Source organism: Rhineura floridana, chromosome 2 (assembly GCF_030035675.1).
Source record: "Rhineura floridana isolate rRhiFlo1 chromosome 2, rRhiFlo1.hap2, whole genome shotgun sequence".
Classification (NCBI taxonomy): domain Eukaryota; kingdom Metazoa; phylum Chordata; class Lepidosauria; order Squamata; family Rhineuridae; genus Rhineura; species Rhineura floridana.
In genome coordinates this window covers 237,019,265-237,042,958 of record NC_084481.1, presented here as the reverse complement: position 1 = coordinate 237,042,958, position 23,694 = coordinate 237,019,265, and the positions used below count along the sequence as shown (strand labels likewise).

At 43.4% G+C, this 23,694-nt stretch overlaps 1 protein-coding gene across 2 annotated transcripts in view; it reads left to right on the top strand.

Moving 5' to 3' along the window:
* FANCM (FA complementation group M) overlaps positions 1-23,694 on the top strand; it is a 70,636-nt gene that overhangs the window by 19,389 nt on the left and 27,553 nt on the right. For both annotated transcript variants that reach the window (XM_061612646.1, XM_061612645.1), the window contains exons 5-13: positions 5,498-5,629; positions 6,433-6,565; positions 8,608-8,712; positions 9,200-9,298; positions 10,304-10,488; positions 12,300-12,506; positions 13,698-13,932; positions 16,106-16,260; positions 20,993-21,145. In XM_061612646.1, coding sequence (XP_061468630.1) covers positions 5,498-5,629; positions 6,433-6,565; positions 8,608-8,712; positions 9,200-9,298; positions 10,304-10,488; positions 12,300-12,506; positions 13,698-13,932; positions 16,106-16,260; positions 20,993-21,145 — 1,404 coding nt within the window. The remainder of the gene's footprint in view (positions 1-5,497; positions 5,630-6,432; positions 6,566-8,607; positions 8,713-9,199; positions 9,299-10,303; positions 10,489-12,299; positions 12,507-13,697; positions 13,933-16,105; positions 16,261-20,992; positions 21,146-23,694) is intronic.

Here is a 23,694-nt window from a genome sequence, read left to right as displayed (position 1 = left end):
TCTCTGGGCGGCAAACGCAGAAACATATACAATAATAAAATTACAAGATCAATATAACAAATATAAAAGTACATCATCTAAAATACCAATTACAACATTTACATAAATAACTTAGATTAAAATGCCTCAGAGAAGAGAAAGGTTTTAACCTGGCGCCGAAAAGATAATAGTGTCGGTGCCAGGCATACCTCCTCGGGGAGACTATTCCACAATAGCAAATATGTACAAGACGTACACATTTTAGAGACTGGTGTGAATGACAGCAGCAGCAAACCAGACAAAAGGTGCTCATTATACTATCCTAAATAGATAAATTCGTTCTAGAATATAATTGGTGGGGGAACATTACACCTGTAAAATATGTTTGGATTACTTAAATCTTGGATGGTCCCTCCCAAACAATGAGAGCACCATCATTGTTCCCTTTTGTTGCTCAGGATTTTTATTTGCTTCTTTAATTCAGAAACCCCTGGGCAAACATTGGGATTACTGGCCTAATGCATACCTTTTCCTATCTTTCTGCAAGAATCTGATGAATTGGGGTGGTATTCAATTAAATTCTTGTGCTAGTGCAACAGTATTCTCTTCCCTCTGCACCTGCCTCACATCTGCTCCAACAGGTTTGGGGGAACCCCTAAAACAGATTTACAGGATATGCCAGGGAGGATGTTCTGTTGCGCAAGGAGAAATCCTTGCACTGATGGAACGTTCAAGTTAGTGCTAAGTTGAATATATAACTCTTCATTTTTTCTTTAAAGTAAGAAGGGCTCTAAGATAGATATGGATAACATAAAGCAGCGTTAGAGAACTTTGTTTTGTTTTTTAGCCTGGGGATGACATTCCCTCACAGGCAACCTACTGGAGCCCACATGTCAGTGATGAGTGTGGTGGCGGCACAAGTAGGCAGAACGACGTATATGACTCATAGCTATGTGTGACTGGAATGTAGACAACTACATAAAAGTCAAGAGATTTCTACCACAGCTCTCGCCATCCTCCATTCCAGAAAGCAAGAATGAAGGCAGAGCTTTCAAAAGTTACTTTTTTGAACTACAACTCCCATCAGCCCAGTCCAGTGGCCATGCTGGCTGGGGCTGATGGGAGTTGTAGTTCAAAAAAGTAACTTTTCCAAGCTCTGGATGAAGGAGGTGGCCCACACACTTATTACATTTATAGAATAAAATTATACATATCATGCGGTTATAAAAAATCAATATCAAGCTAAAATTCTATCTCGTTTCTACCTAGATTCTGTTATAAAGCTTCCCCTTAGCTGCAGCTATTATGCTATAGTAGAAGAGCTCAGAAACCTCATTCCCAAGATCAAATAGTAAAACAATACCAAATTAATGATCTGCGGTCATGCTTTAGCCATTCTTGGCACCGAGAGATGCTCAGGAATTTGCAGCAAAGTGAGCTTAACCCTTTTCCTGCTTTTCCGTACACGCAGGCCTGGTTTTAATGCCTGCTGTGTGTGACTAAGGGAAAGAAATCAATTTCTCCTTTATCAGTTTTAAAGGGCCCAAATTGCCTGCGGCTAGGACCCCTTAAGGGGTTCTCCATCACAGTGAGTAGTCTCACTGCCTCATTTTGCACGAGCCGCAGCTTCTGGACCAACCTCAAGGGCAGCCCCACATAGAGTGCATTACAGTCATCCACCCTGGAAGTTACCAGTGCATGGACAACAGTGGTCAGGCGATCCTGGTCCAGAAACGGCCACAGCTGTTTTATCATCTGAAGCTGGTGAAAGGAACTCCTAGCCACTCAGTTCACCTGGGCCTCTAGCAACAAAGATGGATCCAGGAGCACTTCGAGACTATAGACCTGTTCTTTCAGAGGGAGTACGATCCCATCCAAAACAGGCCACTGACCAATTATCCGAACTTGGGAACCACCACCCCACAGTGTCTCTGGCTTGCTAGAATTGAGAGTCAGTTTATTGGCCCTCAATTAGCCCACCATAGAGTCTAGGCATCTGTCCAGGGCTTGCATGGCCTCTCCTGATTTAGATGTTACAGAGAAATTGAGCTGGGTATCATCAGTGTACTGCTGACACCTTGCCTCACATCTCCTGATGACCGCTCCCAAGGACTTCATATAGATGTTAACCAGCATGGGGGACAAGATGGTACCCAGCAGCACCTCACAGCACAACTGCCAGGGGGCCGAAAGACAATCACCCAATGCTATTCTCTAAAAACGACCCTGAAGATAGTAAAACAGTGCCTCCAATACCCTTCCCACCAAGTTGCTCCAGAAGAATACCATGGTCAATGATATCAAAAGCCGCTGAGAGATCAAGTAAGAATAACAGGGTCGTACTCCCCCTGTCCTTGTCCCGATAAAGGTCATCTTTCAGGGCAACCAAGGATGATTCAGTCCCATAACCAGGCCTGAACCCAACCTGCAATGGCTCAAGATAATCTGTCTCATCCAAGAGTACTTGCAATTGCTGTGCCCACAACCCTCTCAATCACCTTCCCTAAGAAGGCAGTATTTGTGACTGGGCGGTAATTGTCACAGACCAATAGGTCCAGGGTGAGCTTTTTCAGGAGCGGCTGAATCACTGCCTCTTTCAGGGCAGCTGGAACCACTCTTTCCTGCAACAACGTGTTGACCACACCCTGGATCCACTCGGTCTAACCCCGTCTTCAAGTTTCAATAAGCCAAGAAGGGCAAGGGTCGAGAGGACACATTGCTGGCCGCATCATCGCAAGCACCTTGTTTATGTCATCAGGCCGCATCAACTGAAACCGTTCCCAAGACGTTGCAGCAGACGTTGCACTGGACACTTCACAGGGGACCACAGTAAGTGTGGATGAGGCGTCAAGATTGCTACTGAGGCGAGCACCTTTACCCTCAAAGTGCCTTACAAACAATTTACAGTGGGTTTCAAAGGGTCTAGAACTCCATTTCCTGGAGATGTCCACAGACCCCTGACAATTCGGAAAAGCTCCAATGGACCTGAGGATGAGATGGTGGCAGAGAAGTGGGCCTTCTTCGCCACCCTCACCACCACACAGTTGGCACAGTTATGATATTTTACTCGTGCCCAGTTAACCTCACAGCATGTCTTTTGCCACTTGCACTCTAGCCATCGTCCAGCTTGTTTCATTGCCCTTAGCTCACTGATGTACCAGGGTGCAAACTGGGCTCCACAATGCCAGAGAGGGCACTCGGGGGCAACAGTGTTAAGAGCCCAATGCCCCTCGCTGTTCCACATCATGACAAGGTTTTCAACAGGGTCACCTACTCTATCTACTGGGAACTCCCCCAGGTCATTCAGGAATCCAGTGGATCCCATTAGTCTCTGGGGATGGACCATCTTAATCTGTCCACCACTCCTGCAGGGGAAGATGGGAGCCATAAGTCTAAACTTCACCAAGAAGTGGTCTGACCAAGACAGTAGGGTGACATCCACCCTGCCCCCATCTCCAGACCGCCCCTTCCTCCATCTGGAGAAAAAACCAAGTTGAGGTTGTGCCCTGCCCTATGCATCGGTCTGGTGACAACTTGAGTCAGCCCCATGGTTGTCATGGAGTCCATGAAATCCCGAGCTGGAACACTAGAGGCAGTCTCAGCATAGACATTGAAATCAACCAGGACTATCATTCTGGACTCCTCCAATACCTTAGCTGTGACGGCCTCCGCCAGCTCAGTCAGAGAAGCTGTTGGGCAGCAGGGTGGACGGTACACCAGCATCAACCCTAGTTTACTGTCTCTTTGGCCCAACACCAGGTGCAGGCCCTCACAGCCAGCACCAAGACAAAGTGGTTTCTTGGTGACAGAGATGGAAGTTCTGTAGACCACAGCAACTCCTTCCCTCCCCCCCCCCCATCCCCACAGCCTGTGCTGGTGTTGCACCAAGTATCCAGGTGGGCAAAGCTGGGTTAGATCACCTCCTCCCAGCTCACCCACCCAGATCATAGAATCATAGAGTTGGAAGGGGCCTTGTAGGCCATCAAGTCCAACCCCCTGCTCACAGCAGGAAATCCACAGCTAGAGCATCTCCCGCAGATAGCTGTCCAGCCTCTGCTTGAAGACATCCAGCGAAGGGGATCCCACCACCTCCCTTGGCAGTCGGTTCCATTGCCGAACTGCCCTTACTGTCAAGAAGTTCCTTCTAATGTCCAATCTGAATCTACGCTCCTGCAACTTAAAACCATTAGACCTAGTCCTACCCTCTGGGGCAGCAGAGAACAAATCTGTACCCTCCTCTATGTGACAGCCCTTCAGGTACTTAAAGAGTGCAATCATGTCACCCCTCAGCCTTCTCTTCATCAGACTGAACATGCCAAGTTCCTTCAACCTTTCCTCATAAGACTTGTTCTCCATACCGGCTATCATCCTCGTTGCCCTCTTCTGAACCCGCTCTAACTTGTCTATACCTTTCTTAAAATGAGGCGCCCAGAACTGAACGCAGTGTTCCAGATGAGGCCTGACTAATGCAGAATATAGTGGGACTATTACTTCCCTCAACCTGGAAACTATAGCTCTGTTTATGCAGCCCAAAACCGCGTTTGCCTTTTTTGCCGCAGCATCACACTGCTGGGTCATGTTCCACTTGCGATCCACTACAGTTCCAAGGTCCTTCTCACACGCACTACTGCTAAGCCGGGTATTTCCCATCCTGTACCCGTGCATTTTGTCACGGTAATGCACACCAAATCGGTACCTTCGTCCACAATCAAATCATGGATGAGAGGGTCTTATTGTGTACCGATCTGGCATTAAACAACAGCACACGCAGGCCAGTGGGCACAGCAGATGAGCAACGAGGAACCTGTCCATGAGAGTAGTGGGAGCAAGGAACAAGGCATAGATAGCCTTGACCTTGTCTTCTAGGGTAGTTCACCACCTCCCCATGGCTATACCTCCTTCTGCCCATGATCATTAGCATATAAACACCTATATATGCTATGTCTCCAAATGGCTTTGCCATGCGCATTTTACTCTTACAACGCATTGGCCTCGCTGAATTGCTATCATGTGTCCCTGCACTTTTTTAATGCCTTGTTCTTTCTCTCCCCCTTTAGATGGTCATAAACGTTTCCACCCTTGTCCCTGGGGGACTATTTATTCTAAACCAGATGCTCCTCAACACGTGTCAGTCCACCGCCCCCTCCCCCAGCAATCTGTTTAAAAGCTGTTTGACCCCCTTTTTCTATATTAAGCGGCAACAGTCTGGTTCCACCCTGGTTCAAGTAGAGCCTATCCCTTTTGTATAGGCCTGACTTGTCTCAAAACATTCCCTAGTACATAACAAATAAAAAACCAAAAACCATCCCAACACCACCAACAAATAGGTATATAAAATCTAAACAATTTACATAAATACACAGCACTATAATTCTGTGAAATGAATCATGTTTTATTTCAATGCAGCGTAGGTGGAGTTGCTTCCCTCTTCTCTGCAGGTCCCAGCATAACTATTACTAATAAAAGTTTTGGGGTTGTGTACTTCACATTTCCTGTGTTTCGTTTGTTTTATATGTAGGTCCTGGAAACTTTTGCTGGCCGACTGATTAGGCTCCGGGTTTTGTCTCAACGTGACATTTCTGCAATTACAAAATATCAGATAATTCTAGCACGGGATCAATTTAGGAAAAATCCTGCTTCCCACTTCGTGGTAAATATTACTCTGCAATATAATCTTACTACAAGAGTCTCTGTTTAATGATTGCTTGCCATTCGGAGCACTGTCCCATGCATTTTCTCATTAATCATACAACAACCCTATAAGATAGGTCAGCACTATTCAATATTATTGAGGTGGGGCGAGGCTGAAAGATACTGGCTGCTCTAAACCCACCTCCTAGTGGGTTGATGCTACAGATAAGATTGAACCTTGGGTTTTCTGGATACATTCTGTAGCTCCATTGCTGAGCCACTACAATGTATCAGCTGTTTTTACATACAAGCTGGTACAGTATAGCTTTAGTACATCCCTGTGAAATAAGTGTCTGCTGTTATGGAATACTGCAGTGTTCTCAGAATTATTCCTATAGGACAGTCTACGAAGGAGGGGGGACTGTGATCAGTTTTACAACTCTTGACTATCTTGGAGTCTATTTCAAGTGTTTAATCTGGATCTGCTTTGAAGATCCAGATGATACAAATATTACATAGTTGGTTTTGTTTGTGGCTTCAAACGCTGTGTAGGCTGTGGGGTTTCTCAGAACTAATTCAGATACAGAACAGCACCCTTTCATGCAACTGGACCACTTCTGAATGAATCTGAATGAATACAGAGTCCCCTGTAGCTAATTGTCTTTTTAACATGTAAGCTTTCTGTAGGGAGGCATTTTAAAATGAGAGACTCGCACATGTGGCTTGTAATATGGCATAGTTGCATGAATGGAATATGCCAAGGATCACTGTACCATTCCTGTTGTGTATAAATCTATATAATTGGCTCCGATGTTTCCCCAGGGGATGCAACATGGTGTAATAGAAGGAGATTTTGCTCTTTGTATTAGTTTATATCATGGTTATGAGCTCCTGCTACAAATGGGGATGCGGTCACTATATATCTTCTTATGTGGAATTATGGATGGCTCAAAAGGTAAGGGATTCCTTTGCACATAAATCATCTTCTGAGGGCATTTAGAGATTAATATTCTGGCTAAAATGTTTTCTTTAAATTGTTGGAAATTATATATGTAGCATGGTCTTTAGAAAATCTTGGAAGATATGGAAAGCAGAGCTGATGGTTGCTTTTAAACTCGTACATCTTCCGTTATTATGGCTTTAACCAAATGTATCTGTATATTGTAAAACCTTAATGACAAATCATTCATTTCGGATCCTCAGAAATGGTTGCCTTTGAAGTTTATTTTTTCAGTGTAAGTGTAAGAGAATTTCCATTTTAACAAACTATTTTTTTTAAAAAATAAAGGCTACCAGATCTAGAATATGGAATAAGCATCCCAGAACTATACGGTTTCGGCCCAGTTTATCTGAAGGGGCGCCTCCAGTATCACCAATTATGCCTCCTAACGAGATCAGCCTCACAAGACCTTCTCTCGGTCCCACCGGTGAAAACAGCTAGGCTGGTGCGGACCAGAGAGAGGGCATTTTCGATTGTGGCCCCCACCCTCTGGAACTCGCTCCCTTTTGACCTCCGACATGCCCCCTCCCTGTTCGGTTTTCGCCGAGCCTTAAAGACCTGGCTATTCAGGCAGGCCTATGGGATTTTTGAGGGGGATTAGTTTTTATGGAATCTTAACTGAAGATGGTTTTAGTTGAATTGACGGTGATGTTGTGTTTTGCTGATTTATATATTATTTTATACTGTACTTGAATTGTTGTATTGTATTGTTGTACGTCGCCCAGAGTGTCCGTTAACTCGGACAGATGGGCGACTAATAAATAATTTTTTTTTTTTAATATTATAGAATCAAAATAGGTTTAAGAATAAATTGGTTTTTTGCAGCAAAATGTAAGATGTAGATTTAAAAGCCATATTGATAGTAATTTCAGCTGAGTACATCAGTTCTTACTGTATTGCCAGAAGGAAAAGTTACAGTACTTACACCCTGACAGAGCAATTATTTTATTTATTTATATATTTATTATTTGATTTATATCCTGCCCTTCCTCCCAGCAGCAGCCCAGGGCAGCAAACAGAAGCGCTAAAAACACATCAAAACATCATAAAAACAGACCCTAAAATACACCAAAACAAAACAATTTTAAAAACATTTTTTTAAAAAAAGCTTTTAAAAAGGGTCAAAAAAACATATCAGCTAGCTTTATATGCAAATGGGACAGGACAGGAGAGAAAGTTTCCCTTTTTCCCCTTGGGCATTAATCACTGCTTGAGGTTTAGCTGACACATCACATGCATGCAATTATTAGTGAAAGTTTGCAGCTCTTATGGAAATTAGAGGGGGATGGAGACATTGACTGGCTTTCTTCCATCTTCGCAAAGCATAACATAAAAAGGGAGTGGAGTAAGATAGAGCTACACAGCAAACTTATAAAAGAATTAGACCATTAACTGTTCTCCTCAAGCTTTCTTTATCTAAACTGGTCCTTCCCAAATAAGTTTAGTTCTAGCATCTGGACTGCAGTCTGGGTTGCCATTTGTATCAGATAGAGATGGGGTCCATTTTTTAATCAGTAACGGTAGGAGGAACAGGGAAGGAGGAGACATGGTGTGCCTGGGCTTGGGCAGGCTGGAGAGGAGCCAAGGAAGTCCTCTGGCAAAGATAAACCAGGAAGGAGAAACGTCCTCAGAGCTGTTGGCTCCTCTGAGGCGGGGCTGGGGTAGTATGCATGTTGACTTTTGTCCAACTCAGGTGATCCATGAAAAAACCTGGTAGCACAATGCAATTCTTCAACAACCTGGCATAGCTGAAAGGTTGGGTATTTATTCCCATAAATTCTTAGGGCCTGGCAGACACACAGCCATTTGATTATTTAATCAAGCTGCAGCTCATGCATTTTGATATACATTTTGAAATGGCATTAAAGCTAAGTAATAATGCATCATTGCTTAACTGTGTCTCTGTTGTTGCAGATTGTGGAACCAATTTAAATAAGCCAGATGGCAATTTTTTTCAACATCTTTAAATCTGTTTGCCCCTCTGTTTCTCTCTAAAGGTATGACTCGTGCCAAAAATGAACTTGGGCGTAATGAAGACTTCATGAAGTTGTATAGTCAGCTTGAAAACATGTTTGCAGGCACAGATGTGTCTTCAGCAAATGGTAAAAACAAAACTAGATTGGTAATTTTCTACTCAGTACTAAAAGACAACAACAGAGCTTACTCATTATGTCAACTACTGAGGGATCAAGGATATTTCAAATTCATTCTGATATTCCTAATGAAGTTGGCTTGCTTGTGAAGACAGTAACATGGAGGTGGCAGGAGAATGATTAATTTTTTAGAGATATTAAAAGGTGTCTTGTCTCTGCTAAAGAATGAAGCTTCTGTGGTGATTTAGTTTTAGACAAATATATTTGTTTCATCTCTTATATAAATGTTCTTTGCTTCAGACCTTTTTGGAGTTGGTTTTGAATGACTATGAATCGCTAAATATATGGTGTATCTTGAACAGTTTCATTGTCTCTTACCAATATGTTAGGCCATAGTAACAACAACAATCTACCTGGTATTGTTTCACAGGGTAGGTAACAAATGTAAAGCTATCTAGAAATGTGAGATTTAAAACAGAACCTTTTGGGATTACAGGAGCTGGAAAGAGGAAGCAATTCATCTACAGTCACCCAAAATTAAAGAAATTAGAAGATGTTGTTGTAGAACATTTCAGAACCTGGAAGGAACGTGGAGGTAGAGTCTGGACATAATTAAAATGCTAACTATGCTAATCGGTAGTATGCATCAATTTACATCCTAACGTTTTTGGCTTCTTGTGTGCATTTGGAAAAGTATATTCTTTGCTTAGCCATTCAATTTTCTCCTCAACTTTCTTCAGTGTAAATTTATGTTCAGCTTGCCAGGGTTTGTGGCCTTTTTGAAAAAAGCATGACTGCTGTTCTTCACTTAGCATAACCTGCTTTTTTCCCTTGGCCTTTATAATCATTTGACTTTATTAGTCCCTTACAAAATGTTGTTACACAACTGACCATTACTGGATCTGTTGATAATGAGTTCTACCTGCTTTTATTTTCAAAAATGTACAGTTAAATTTAAAGAGGACATTTTGTGCCCTCCTCTCCTGGTGTAGTGAGAAATGTATGTCATAGACTGAAATAATGAACTGGAAAAATTCCAGGAATTGTATAATGTCCATATGGTTGCTAAAAGAGACTGTTGTTGTTATGTGCCTTCAAGTCGACTATGACTTATGGCGACCCTATGAATCAGCTACCTCCAATAGTATCTGTTGTGAACCACCCTGTTCAGATCTTGCAAGTTCAGGTCTGTGGCTTCCTTGATAGAATCAATCCATCTCTTGTTTGGTCTTCCTCTTTTTCTACCCCCTTCTGTTTTTCCCAGCATTATTGTCTTTTCTAGTGAATCATGTCTTCTCATGATGTGTCCAAAGTAGGATAACCTCAGTTTCATCATTCTAGCTTCTAGTGATAGTTCTGGTTTAATTTGTTCTAACACCCAATTATTTGTCTTTTTCGCATTCCACTACTGCAGAGACTACTGTATCCAATATATAAATAAATAAACATTAAACTACTCTCTCCTCAAGCCCAGTCATCTAATGAAACTTACTGGAGTTGGGGCCATACACTTCCTGACGTGGATCCCACTGCTTTTGTGTCCTCCTTTCCCTTTCTCTATAACCACATTGGTTATGGGTTTGCTTTCTGTGTCAAATAGATCCGAATACATCTGAAGGCAAGCCTGCAGATACCAGAGTCATGATCTTCTCCTCCTTTCGCGACAGCGTCCAGGAAATTGCAGAGATGCTTAGTCAACACTACCCGGTTGTGAGGGTCATGACTTTTGTGGGCCACTCTACAGGCAAGAGCACGAAGGGCTTTACGCAGAAGGAGCAGCTTGAGGTAAGAATGGGCCATGGGGCTGGCAGAGAGCCTTGCATGGCAAATTGGCATATTGTACATGTCTGGCTTGTTGTGTTAGTAGACTGTTGCTCCAGGGAGACTTGTGGTGCCAAGAAAGTGCTCTTTGTGACACAGCGGTGCCCATTTAGAGGTTAGATGCTATAAACAGTTGCTTTAAACATGATGGTTCCAATCCTTTGTTCATTTAACATGTGGTTAAAGCTGCTGATATTTATAGAATTAATGAGTATATAACCGTGCTGCTCACAGTTACAAGCACATGATCACAGTTTGGCTGCAGAATTGTCACTGTAGGTCAAGCCTGTAATATTCTTGCCTATTTCAGATGATAAAATGTGTTTTCCATAAGACTCTTATGCTCAGTACTTAAATCTTGATGAAGGAAGTGGCAGAAATCTATAGAAACAAATGTGTATTTGTTATTACAATTTAGTACACAGCTGTATTGGATTGTGTTTCAAATTTTTTGAGGAGGAAGGGCAGGATATAAATTTAATCAATCAATCAATCAATAAAATATCTTAGGTTACCATGTGGTGTGAAACTAGTGTGCCTTTATAACTATTGACAGTAAGGATGATTATTTATAAACCACCTACAATTTACTAACCTCTGCATACAGATTAAAAACAAAACAGCTTGTTAGCTTGTAGGATAACAATCTAAAATACACAAATGCAGCTCCTGCCCCACCCAGTATCCCTGCAAAAGTTCTCTCAACAGCGCCCTACTTCCCTGGCAGCTTTTTCCTTTCCATCATCCCTTTGGAGGCGTGACTTTTTATTTATTTAAATATTCTAATGCTGCTTTGCTGGGCGACTGTCCATCCAAAGTGGCTTACAAGCAAAACAAAAGATAAAAAAGTACAAACTTCAAAACACTACTTGCCATAAAAAATACAGAACCAGAGATAACATAATTATGACAGACCATCTCCCAGCTGGCAAATATCATGCCTGGAAGAGAGGTCTTGGGGGCCTTCCAAGTGTAGAGATTTGGTGTAGGTCTAGTGGGAGGGAGTTCCATATCCGTGAGAAGGACTTCTCCCTTTTGGCCACTCACCTTACTGACCTAGGGGTAGGCATGCCAGCACAGCTCCAAAACAGGTGTTAAGGTATGGGCAGGGTGCAGGTGGTTATTATTATTATTATTATCATCATCATTATCATTATTAGTTTATTTATACCCCGCCTTTTGGCCAAAGGCCCTCAAGGCAGCTTACAAAAAACACAAATATAAAATACAATATAAAAACGCATCAATAAAACAATACAAAATACAATCTGCAAAAGTTAAATAACAATACACATCATAGCTCTTAATTGTGGTGATATAAAAGTGTGACAGATGCTGACAGAGTGTATCATCCCCCCATGCACTCTGGAGGCCATGTAGCGAACCAGATGAAGGGTCTTGAAAGGCAGCCCCAAGTAGAGTGCATTGCAGTAGACTAGTCTGGGCATGAAGCAGAGCATGGATAGCTGTGGCAAGGTCAGCCCTCTCTAGGTAGTTGGCATACCCAAGACAGAACTGGTAAAAAAGCATTCTAGAGTTAATCTTCTCCAGAATAGCAATTATTCCCCCCCCACCTCAGCCCTTTACATTTATATCCTGCTTTTCTTCTGCCAGGGAACTGAAGTGTGTAGATGGGATTCCCAGAGGGTCACCCATCCAGACACTAACCAGACTTAGACCTGCTGAGCTTCAGCGAGATGGTGGCCTCACCAAGGGGCAAAAAATGATTGAAAGGTTTTCTCCAAAGCGAATGTTGTGTTTTAATCATCCCCTAGGTAGTGAAACGTTTCCGTGACGGTGGCTACAACACTTTAGTCTCCACATGTGTAGGAGAAGAAGGCTTGGATATTGGGGAAGTTGATCTCATCGTTTGTTTTGATGCTCAGAAGAGTCCAATTCGGCTTGTGCAGCGAATGGGCCGCACTGGACGCAAGCGGCAAGGACGGATCCTTGTCATCCTTTCTGAAGGACGGGAAGAGCGAGTAAGCCAAGGAAGCAAAGGGCAGTTCATTCCATAAGCACTCACTGCACTCCTCAACATAGCCTAATGTTTCAATTATTCTGATTTTCCTAAAGACATGAACCCAAATCCTAAGATTTTACTGTACCTGAAAGTAAGTCCTTAGGTTAAGAGAAACTGATGGACGCAGCAGTACCTCATGGTGCTGTGGTGGAGTAATCCTATCATGACCAGATGTTCTGTGCGCCCATCTCCCACAAAATGAGTACAAGGAGGAGATTACGTTATCAGACAATATTGACTGGTTTGTATGTAACACAACACCATTTTTTAGCGTTCAATGGATGAGCCTCAGTAAGCCCAAGCAAAGCATTGGCTAACGTGGTCCTCCTTCCGGTGTCTTCCTTCTGTGTGGCCAGGAGCAGAACTTGTGTCAGGTTTATTTTCAGTTTCAAAGAATCTCAGCTTACTAATGCATGCGAGCCAGAAATCCTGGTTTAAAATAAACCAGGCTTAACTAAACAAGCCAGCATAATCCATGGTTTGAAATTGGTTTGTCAAGCCAGTCAAGCTAAGAAATGAGCTGAGAACAGATGTGGGCAGCAGCATCTGCAGCAGTGTGTCGATGGAGCTGCAGTTAAGGCGCTGGTGTTTGTAGGGCTCCAGTCAATCCTCTAGCTGCCTTATGTAGCAAGCATTCTCCCTTTGCATTACTAGTTTCCTTCTATCAGCTGTGTCTGCACTGTGACCTTTCCTGGTCAAGGGATGGATTTCTATGAGCCAGAGTCATTTTAAGGTTAAGTGCATGAACCTATGAGCAGGAATGGCAAATCAGGATTATTAAAGGCAGTAACTGTGCACATTTTTGCCTTCTCTTTCCTGTTTTTATCTGATTACTGGAGCCAGGATACGTTGTCCTGGTGAGTGGGTGGGCTATGATGGAGAACGTAATGTGAGCCTTCCAGTGGAGCCTCCCAGAGGAGTTCCAAAAAAGTTACCAAATCACCTGGCTGCATCTATTAAGATGATGTCAGTTGGTCTAGAGAGCTGCCTCTTGGCCCAAGCGTGCAAGGCCTGCAAGTTTGCTTCAGGGTGAAGTCCTATGCATCCTTACTAGGGAGTCGGTTCTGTTGAATGCAGTGGGATGTATTTTCAGATAAACATGCACAGGATCAGAAGTTGCAGAAAACCCAAATTCCTCTCCATTTTGTAGACTTACAATCAAAGCCAGTCCAATAAAAGAAGTCTTCTCAAAGCAATTTCTGAAAACAAAGGGTTCCACTTATACCAGCACAGCCCACGCATGATTCCAGAAGGCATCAACCCAAGGATGCACAGGATGCTGATCACACCTGGAGAGGGTGAGCCAAGCACCTCTAGGCCCAGCTCAAAAGAGAGGAGAGGCCAGATTCGGCTGCAGAAGTGGCTTTCCTATTCCACTGGCACAGGTGAGAGGAGGGAAGCATCTACTGGCATTGTGCACACACAGAGACATTTGTTTCTCTTTCTCCCAAGATTCTCTTTTTTGTTCATTCAAAGTATTTATTATAAGCTCTTCGGGGTCTTACAAAGCGGCATGCACAAAAAGGGACGGCACAATGATACCATAGATATATATTAGGTGCATGTGTTGTTGTTGTTATGTGGCTCCAAGTCGACTATGACTTATGGCGACCCTCTGAATCAGCGACCTCCAAGAGCATCTGTCATGAACCACCCTGCTCAGATCTTGTAAGTTCAGGTCTGTGGCTTCCTTTATGGAATCAATCCATCTCTTGTTTGGCCTTCCTCTTTTTCTACTCCCTTCTGTTTTTCCAAGCACTGTTGTCTTTTCTAGTGAATCACGTCTTCTCACCTGAGAAGGTGCATAAAAGGTACATCTTACTATAAAAGAGTAGCTGTTGTGAATCACAACAAGCTGTTTGCCATCTAGTTAAAGACAGCAGGGAAAGTTTTCAAGGCCTGCTTAAATGCTTGTACTTTAGAGATTATGCATAAATCCATCGGCAGGGAGTTCAATAGCTCTGGGCCACCACTGAGAAGGCCTTGCCTATTGCACTCACCAACCCTTTTGACCAACGCCTATGTTTGTGTAATGAGGGGGTCCTGGAAACTCTCTCTCACGTCCTGTTGGCTTGTCCATTATATACCCAGGACCGCCACAAATACATCTCTCCAATTATAGCAAAGTATTCCAGTAAAGCTTCTGAGCTACTTATAACTTGTCTCTTGTCCGGTTTGAATGAGCAATACACGAGAGAGGTAGCTAAATTCGTGTATGTAGCTCAAATTAAACGTGCAAACCTTTTAAAGTGATGGTATCAATACAAAGTTATGCAAATTCCAGTTTCTTTTATGCCAGTTATGAATAACTATTTTATTAGCTTGCCTTCATGTAAATAATTTAATTTTCCGGTGGTACCTTCTGTATCTCTTAATATTTTCATTTTATTTCTTTTTTGTATTCTAACCCTTGTATTTTAATCCATTTTATCTGTATGGGTCAATGACCGCAAATAAACTATATATATATATATATATATATATATATATATATATATATATATATACTCACCAACCTCGCTGCTCTTACTAGCAGGCACATGAACAGGACCACTGAGGCAGTGCTTCCTGTATAGGCAGGATCATTACGGTGCAGGTAGTCTTTTAAAGCCATAAACAGCTTTCTTGACAGCAGGTCATCTAAAGGTAAACACCAGCCCTTTATATAATGGATCTGAGAATGTAGAAGCAGCCAATGTAACTGGCACACAATCTGTGTTATATATTCAGACTTTCTGGCTCCTGCCAGCATCTGGGTTGTTAACCCAGCCTGCATGTATGCATCTGTCCCAGTCGTGCAGAGCGGCTACATGTAAGCTGGAGCCTGTTCATTGGGCTTCCTTTACAGACAGCCACGTACAACATGGGGTTGCAGAAAGCACAGGGGAAGGGGGGCTCAAAGCAGAGCCCTGCTCCACAATCTATTTACGATTATGCCTTGCTTGTCAGGGCTTTAGGGAAGCATTATTGTACCCTTCAGCTGTTTTAGGAAGGGAGATCAGGAGCAACTAAATCCAACCCTCCTCACTTCTCCCATTCTAGCTGAGAGGCACATTAGCCATGTTCTATGTGTATAGTCCAGCATCTGGATTAGGAACAGGAACCTTACATGTACCACTTGTTTGAACACACAACTCCTCTTTCAGCTCAGGCTCCGCAGACTGGGATCCTGCTTCATCAGGGCATTGGTGTGTATTAGCCAAAGGTTTTACCCGTGTGTTCAGTGATGTTTTCTCTTCTTCCTCTCTGCCACCCCATCTCACTCCTTCCCCATGGTCTGTTTCTATTAATGGGTCATCAAGTAAGAAAAAACAACCTCTGAAATTCCCCCCCTCCAAGGGAAGAGAGTCTTTGCCATGCTGCGATTTGCAGTCCGTGCCCCCCCCCCAGCATGATTCATCATGGACCACATAAGGGGAAAAGGGAAGGGGGAAAGGCTCCTGGGGTTTAGAAGACTGTTCCGACTGACGAGCTCTGTGTCACGTGTCTTGTGTGTTCTTCTTACCCTTTTTGCTCTAAAATACAAGTTTTCTCCCCCTCCCTCCCAACATTTGCCAGATGCAAAGCAAGCCAGTCCAACTGAAGGTTGGTGCCTTACCGCTGAAGAATCTGAAAGATGGAATGGATTATATAAAATAAAAGCTGGCGATGGAATAAAAAAACCAGTTATGCCTCGAAGTCACTTTGAAACTTTAGAAGATGAGAAGAGAACAGTAAGTAGAGCCCAGATGTGCTTGTTGGGCAAGTTCTGGCCTGGGGCAGGAATTCCAGATGTTAGGATAGCAAGCCTGAAGTCCTCACGTGCAATCTGGACACCTCCTGTTGGAATCTTTTGACGTGGAGACCTAGATGTGCGCCTGAATTGGGCACTCTAAGGTTTAACAGACAAAAGAGAGGCATCAGAAGTAAAATTACTATATCAAGAGGGAATTAGCTTATTGTCTCAAAAGGGAATTAACACATGTAATCAATAAAATCAGTAAACTGTAATCTAGTACTAGGGTGAGTTTAGAAAAGTGTAAAACCCATGCAAAGGGTTATTTTTAAAAACTTTCCTGGGAACACATAGGAAAACTTAGGAAGGGGGATAGGATGTTGGCTGAAGGGGAGGGCACCAGAAGGGGCAATTGGGTGCTAACTAGAGCTGTTTGTTTTTAGAAAGAGAAGGAGAAGTTGTCGGAAGAATAAAGGAGGTTTGGGTAGTGTAGCTTTGGGGAGGTTTTTAGGTAAAAATCAGAAGAAAGCAGGTGGAAGACTTTGGGGCAATTGCTGAGGGTAAAAGGTCTGTTTTTGCAGTTGGTAGGTATGGATGGTGAGGAAAGGGGCGAAAACAGCCAAAGAGGAAGAAATGAGCACAGCAAGGGGATGAAAGAGAGCCAGAACATAAGAACATAAGAAGAGCCTGCTGGATCAGGCCAGTGGCCCATCTAGTCCAGCATCCTGTTCTCACAGTGGCCAACCAGGTGCCTGGGGGAAGCCCGCAAGCAGGACCCGAGTGCAAGAACACTCTCCCCTCCTGAGGCTTCCGGCAACTGGTTTTCAGAAGCATGCTGCCTCTGACTAGGGTGGCAGAGCACAGCCATCATGGCTAGTAGCCATTGATAGCCCTGTCCTCCATGAATTGGTCTAATCTTCTTTTAAAGCCGTCCAAGCTGGTGGCCATTGCTGCATGTTGTGGGAGCAAATTCCATAGTTTAACTATGCGCTGAGTAAAGAAGTACTTCCTTTTGTCTGTCCTGAATCTTCCAACATTCAGCTTCTTTGAATGTCCACGAGTTCTAGTATTATGAGAGAGGGAGAAGAACTTTTCTCTATCCACTTTCTCAATGCCATGCATAATTTTATACACTTCTATCATGTCTCCTCTGACCCGCCTTTTCTCTAAACTAAAAAGCCCCAAATGCTGCAACCTTTCCTCATAAGGGAGTCGCTCCATCCCCTTGATCATTCTGGTTGCCCTCTTCTGAACCTTTTCCAACTCTAGAATATCCTTTTTGAGATGAGGCGACCAGAACTGTACACAGTATTCCAAATGCGGCCGCACCATAGATTTATACAACGGCATTATGATATCGGCTGTTTTATTTTCAATACCTTTCCTAATTATCGCTAGCATGGAATTTGCCTTTTTCACAGCTGCCGCACACTGGGTCGACATTTTCATTGTGCTGTCCACTACAACCCCGAGGTCTCTCTCCTGGTCGGTCACCGCCAGTTCAGACCCCATGAGCGTATATGTGAAATTAAGATTTTTTGCTCCAATATGCATAATTTTACACTTGTTTATATTGAATTGTATTTGCCATTTTTCCGCCCATTCACTCAGTTTGGAGAGGTCTTTTTGGAGCTCTTCGCAATCCCTTTTTGTTTTAACAACCCTGAACAATTTAGTGTCGTCAGCAAACTTGGCCACTTCACTGCTCACTCCTAATTCTAGGTCATTAATGAACAAGTTGAAAAGTACAGGTCCCAATACCGATCCTTGAGGGACTCCACTTTCTACAGCCCTCCATTGGGAGAACTGTCCGTTTATTCCTACTCTCTGCTTTCTGCTTCTTAACCAATTTTTATCCACAAGAGGACCTCTCCTCTTATTCCATGACTGCTAAGCTTCCTCAGAAGCCTTTGGTGAGGTACCTTGTCAAACGCTTTTTGAAAGTCTAAGTACACTATGTCCACTGGATCACCTCTATCTATATGCTTGTTGACACTCTCAAAGAATTCTAATAGGTTACTGAGACAGGACTTTCCCTTGCAGAAGCCATGCTGGCTCTGCTTCAGCAAGGCTTGTTCTTCTATGTGCTTAGTTAATCTAGCTTTAATAATACTTTCTACCAGTTTTCCAGGGACAGAAGTTAAGCTAACTGGCCTGTAATTTCCGGGATCCCCTCTGGATCCCTTTTTGAAGATTGGCGTTACATTTGCCACTTTCCAGTCCTCAGGCACGGAGGAGGACCCAAGGGACAAGTTACATATTTTAGTTAGCAGATCAGCAATTTCACCTTTGAGTTCTTTGAGAACTCTCGGGTGGATGCCATCCGGGCCCGGTGATTTGTCAGTTTTTATATTGTCCATTAAGCTTAGAACTTCCTCTCTCGTTACCACTATTTGTCTCAATTCCTCAGAATCCCTTCCTGCAAATGTTAGTTCAGGTTCAGGGATCTGCCCTATATCTTCCACTGTGAAGACAGATGCAAAGAATTCATTTAGCTTCTCTGCAATCTCCTTATCGTTCTTTAGTACATCTTTGACTCCCTTATCATCCAAGGGTCCAATTGTCTCCCTAGATGGTCTCCTGCTTTGAATGTATTTATAGAATTTTTTGTTGTTGGTTTTTATGTTCTTAGCAATGTGCTCCTCAAATTCTTTTTTAGCATCCCTTATTGTCTTCTTGCATTTCTTTTGCCAGAGTTTGTGTTCTTTTTTATTTTCTTCATTCGGACAAGACTTCAATTTTCTGAAGGAAGACTTTTTGCGTCTAAGAGCTTCCTTGACTTTGCTCGTTAACCATGCTGGCATCTTCTTGGCCCTGGCCTCCCCAAGGAAGAGGGAATTGATAGGGTTTGCTGAATGTGCCTCAGCTAGGAGGAAAACAGTTTGATCCCTTGTCAAAGGTAACAAAGGGCTAGTTTAGGGGTTAGCATTGGGGGAAAACGGGGTTCTTATACCTTTAGCAACTGTGTGGCAGACAGAAATGCAACAGGTTAAGCCTTTTATAGTATGCCCGGATCACCAACCTTTTTGAATCAGTGGGAGCATTTCAAATTTTGAGAGAGCGCTGTGGGTGCCTTGGGGCGGTGAAGTTTTTACCAGAATTGCATTTCCATACTAGAAGAGGCTCAACCTGTTGAATTTATGTCTGCCACACACCTGCTAATGGCCTGAGAACCCAGTTTTTTCCCCAGTGCTAACTCCTAAATTAAAGCCCAGGCTGCCATCCTGTACCCACTTACCTGGAAGTAAGCCCCATTAAACATAAAGGCACTTACGTCTGAGTAGGCATGATAACATTGTACTGGAAACTATACAGTGACTAGTAGTAGTAGTAGTAGTAGTAGTAGTAGTAGTAGTAGTAGTAGTATATCCCGCCCTTCCTTCCAGTAGGAGCCCAGGATGGCAAACAAAAACACTTCAAACAAAAGCACTTCAAAACATCTTAAAAACAATACTTTAAAACATATTAAAACAAAACATCTTTAAAAACATATTAAAAGAGAACATCTTAAAAACATATTTAATAAACAACTTTAACATTTAATAGTATTTGCAGAAAATAACTTCTATGGACTACCTGATCTCAGATGAACCCACCACAGCAAGGATGTGTCCTAGTTGCTAGGGGTAAAATAAAGGGGAAACAATGGAGATTCAAAGGACTGGGGAGTGGTGGTGGAAGGGAGACAGAAGCAGAAAAAGTGCACTAAAAGGGAGGAGAAATCAGAAGCTATTTTAGGACTCCAGGGTTTCCTGTGGCTCACTTATCAATCACAGCTTTGACTTTACTCACTGACTAAAAACACTGACAGGTGGGAGCAGCCAGGCTGGTTCATTTGACTGAAAAAAAAGAAAAAAGCTCAGAGTCTGAGAGCCCTTGTGGGTGTTATTGGTGGTCCCAGTAGTATGGAAATACAATTCTGGGGAAAGCTTCACCATGACTGCTCTCTAATTTTGTGTTATGCCATGTCTCCCCCAGCGGCCATTAAAGGAGTGGAGGCCCCAGTGCTATCTCACAATTTGGTCTGAAGGCACATGAGGCCAGCTCCCTGCTGGAGCTAAGCAGGCTCAGGTCTGGTCAGTGCCTGGATGGGAGACCGCCCGGGAACCTTATGTAAGCCGCCTTGGGTTTCTAGCATGAAAGGAAAGGCGGGATATAAATGTAATAAATAAATAACATTTGAAATGTGCCCACTGGTCCAAAAAGGTTGGTGGCTACTGTGATAAAAGAATGCCCTTCCTTGGCAAGGTTAATAGAGGAATTATGTGGCTGCTAGACTGGCTGTTATTGTAGCGTTGTGATTAGATGAAGTTAGAAGAGCTGCTGAACAGAAGACGAGGCATTCCGCAGTCGATTTGCAGTCGTTCAGTGTTATCAGTCTCTCAACTAGGAAATTGGTGCTAAAAATAAAGAGTATGTATTGTTGGACTATGACCTGGGAGACCAGGGTTTGAATCCCCACACAGCCATGAAGCTATCTGGGTGACCTTGGGCCAGTCACTGCCTCTCAGCCTCATGAAAACCCTGTTCATGGGGTCGCCATAAGTTGGAATCGACTTGAAGGCAGTACATTTACATTTATATCTTCTTGCAATGAAGGTTTTCTTGATAGGTCAAGGCCTGTAATTGATATTTTTCTTTTCATGAAATCTGGATCAGGAGATGTTTTGTATTTTGGCAACCAAAACCTGGAATGAGTTCTGAGTCTCTCTCTGTGTTTTGAAATCCAGGACTCGCAAGCTGAAGAGGTCCACGAGTTGTCTCTGGCAGAGTGGAGACTGTGGCAGAATCGCCCTCTCCCTACTGTTCTGACGGACCACTCGGATCGTTGCTACCACTTCATTAGCGTCATGGAAATGATAGAGCAGATGAGACACGAAGAGGTGGGTAAGCTCCCTGGGAAAACCAGCCACAACCTCACTGTGCAAGCACACAGTGCTCTCTGTCATAGTCATACCTGAATTCATGCTTTATATTTAACGCAAGGCAAATAGTCACAAATGTCCCACTGAAAGAAATCTTCACAAATACCATAGTCCTTTTCCTAATAATGTTAGTAATCCCTACCCTGGAATTTCCTGGCAGGGAACAGAGATCAACACAGGGTGAGGGGTGGGGATATACAGGAGAAGCATTTTCTGTAAGGTCATGTGAAAAGCCATGATGTTTACCAGAGCTTTCTGATGTGATTAACAAAGGGGATGTGATTAACAAAGGGGCTGTAATTGTTGCTACTTTCTGCCAGAGACCCATTTTTGCCTGTGCCCTTATTAAAGGAAGTTGAGACAGGCTGAGGGTTCATGCCGTGCAACGTGTAGGAATGGATTTTGGACTCTGGAGGTCTGTGATGAGCCATAAACCTCACTAGATGGCTTTGGGGAAACACCTCCAAGCCTGAAATGCTGCCTTTTACTTTGCACAAATCATTCTGTGCAAAGTAAGAGGCAGCATTTCCTGACCTCAGGTTTGGGATGGGGGATGCTGCCTTTTACCCATAAAGAGCTAGCAGAGAGATTGTCTCTGATCTCAGCACTAAGTGCTTAGTGCTAAGATTGGAGATAAAAGATCCTTCAGCTTGTTCTATAATGGTCACAGATAAAGCAGACATTTGACATCCTAACAATTGTTTCTTTCAGTGGTCGGCAATAGCACGGCGCTCCCTCCTTTCCTTCTGTCCCTTGAACTTACTCTACTTTCCAACCAGTAGCTTGTTGAAATGTTATGCAAATAAGGTCTCCCCATGCAAGTCCCTTTGCCACCAGTATCTTTCAGAGGCAGGAGCCATGTGATATCAGTGCTTAATATCACCAGGAGAACCTGGTATTCTGGATCTGTTATTGTAAAAGCAGTATCAGCTACCTGTAAATCTGATTTTATCATTGTGAACCACTCAGAGTCATTACGGCTGAAAAGTGGTGCAGAAATATGGTAAAATAAAAACACTTTAGCTTGTTCCTTCTGTTTGGGAAGGACTCAAATGCTTACAAAATTCCTCCCACCCAATAATGGGGTGCTGAGGCAGCCTGTCTACAGAAAGTATTCTGTTTGCCCTTGAAGAAAGGAATGGGGCTTCCCATGCGGCATAGGCCATAGTGAGCATGTTCCCTTACTGCATACAACAGCCAGCAGACCAACACCACTCCATAAACTAGAATCAGTCTTAATGGGTCTGTCCTGGGCTCCTACTGGAAGGAAGGGCAGGGCTATGACCTGGGAGACCAGGGTTCGAATCCACACACAGCCATGAAGCTCCCTGCATGACCTTGGGCCAGTCACTGCCTCTCAGCCTCACAGGGAGGCAATGGTAAGCCCCCTCTGAATACCGCTTACCATGACAACCCTATTCATAGGGTCGCCATAAGTTGGAATTGACTTGAAGGCAGTCCATTTCCATTGAAAATGGAACAGGTCTTTTTATGTTAGCCATCCCTTCCCGGATCAGGGGGCTTTGCCCTCCACTATGCACACTCAGTAGCCCGCCTCTACAAGCATTATGATTGTTATTTTCTTTTTAAAGGATCTGCTCAGGATCTTTTCTTCTGTTTCTGCTCCCTGTTCTCTTTGGAGACCAGCTCTGGAACAGTGGAAATCCCAAAACTGAGGAGAGCATACAGTCACTTTCAAAAATGCTTATTATTATTTATTTATTTAATTTATATCCTGCCCTTCCTCCCAGCAGGAGCCCAGGGCAGCAAACAAGGCACTAAAAACACATTAAAACATTATAAAAACAAATCTTAAAATACATTAAGACAAAACAGCATTAAAAACATTTTTAAAACTTTTTAAAAAGGGTTAAAAACATTATTAAAAAACATATTAAGCAATTCTGACACAGACACAGACTGGGATAGGTCTCAACTTAAAAGGCTTGTTGAAAAAGAAAAGTCTTCAAAAGGCGCCGAAAAGATAGCAGAGATGGTGCCTGCCTAATATTCAAAGGGAAGGAATTCTACAGGGTAGGTGCTGCCACACTAAAGGCCCATTTCCTATATTGTGCAGAACGAACCTCCTGATAAGATGGTATTTGCAGGAGGCCCTCACCTGCAGAGTGCAGTGATCAACTGGGTATATAAGGGGTAAGACGGTCTTTCAGGTATCCTGGTCCTCAGCTGTATAGGGCTTTGAACACCAAGAATAGAACCTTGAACATGGCCCGGTAGCAAATGGGCAGCCAGTGCAATTCTTTCAGCAGTGGGGTGACATGTTGGTGATACCCTGCCCCAGTGAGCAGTCTCACCACCACATTTTGCACCAGATGCAGCTTCCGGACCAACCTCAAGGGCAGCCCCACATAGAGTGCATTACAGTAATCCAGCCTGGAGGTTACCATTGCGTGGACAACAGTGGTCAGGCTATCCCGGTCCAGAAACGGCCACAGCTGTCTCACCAGCTGAAGCTGGTAAAAGGCACTCCATGCCACTGAGTTCAC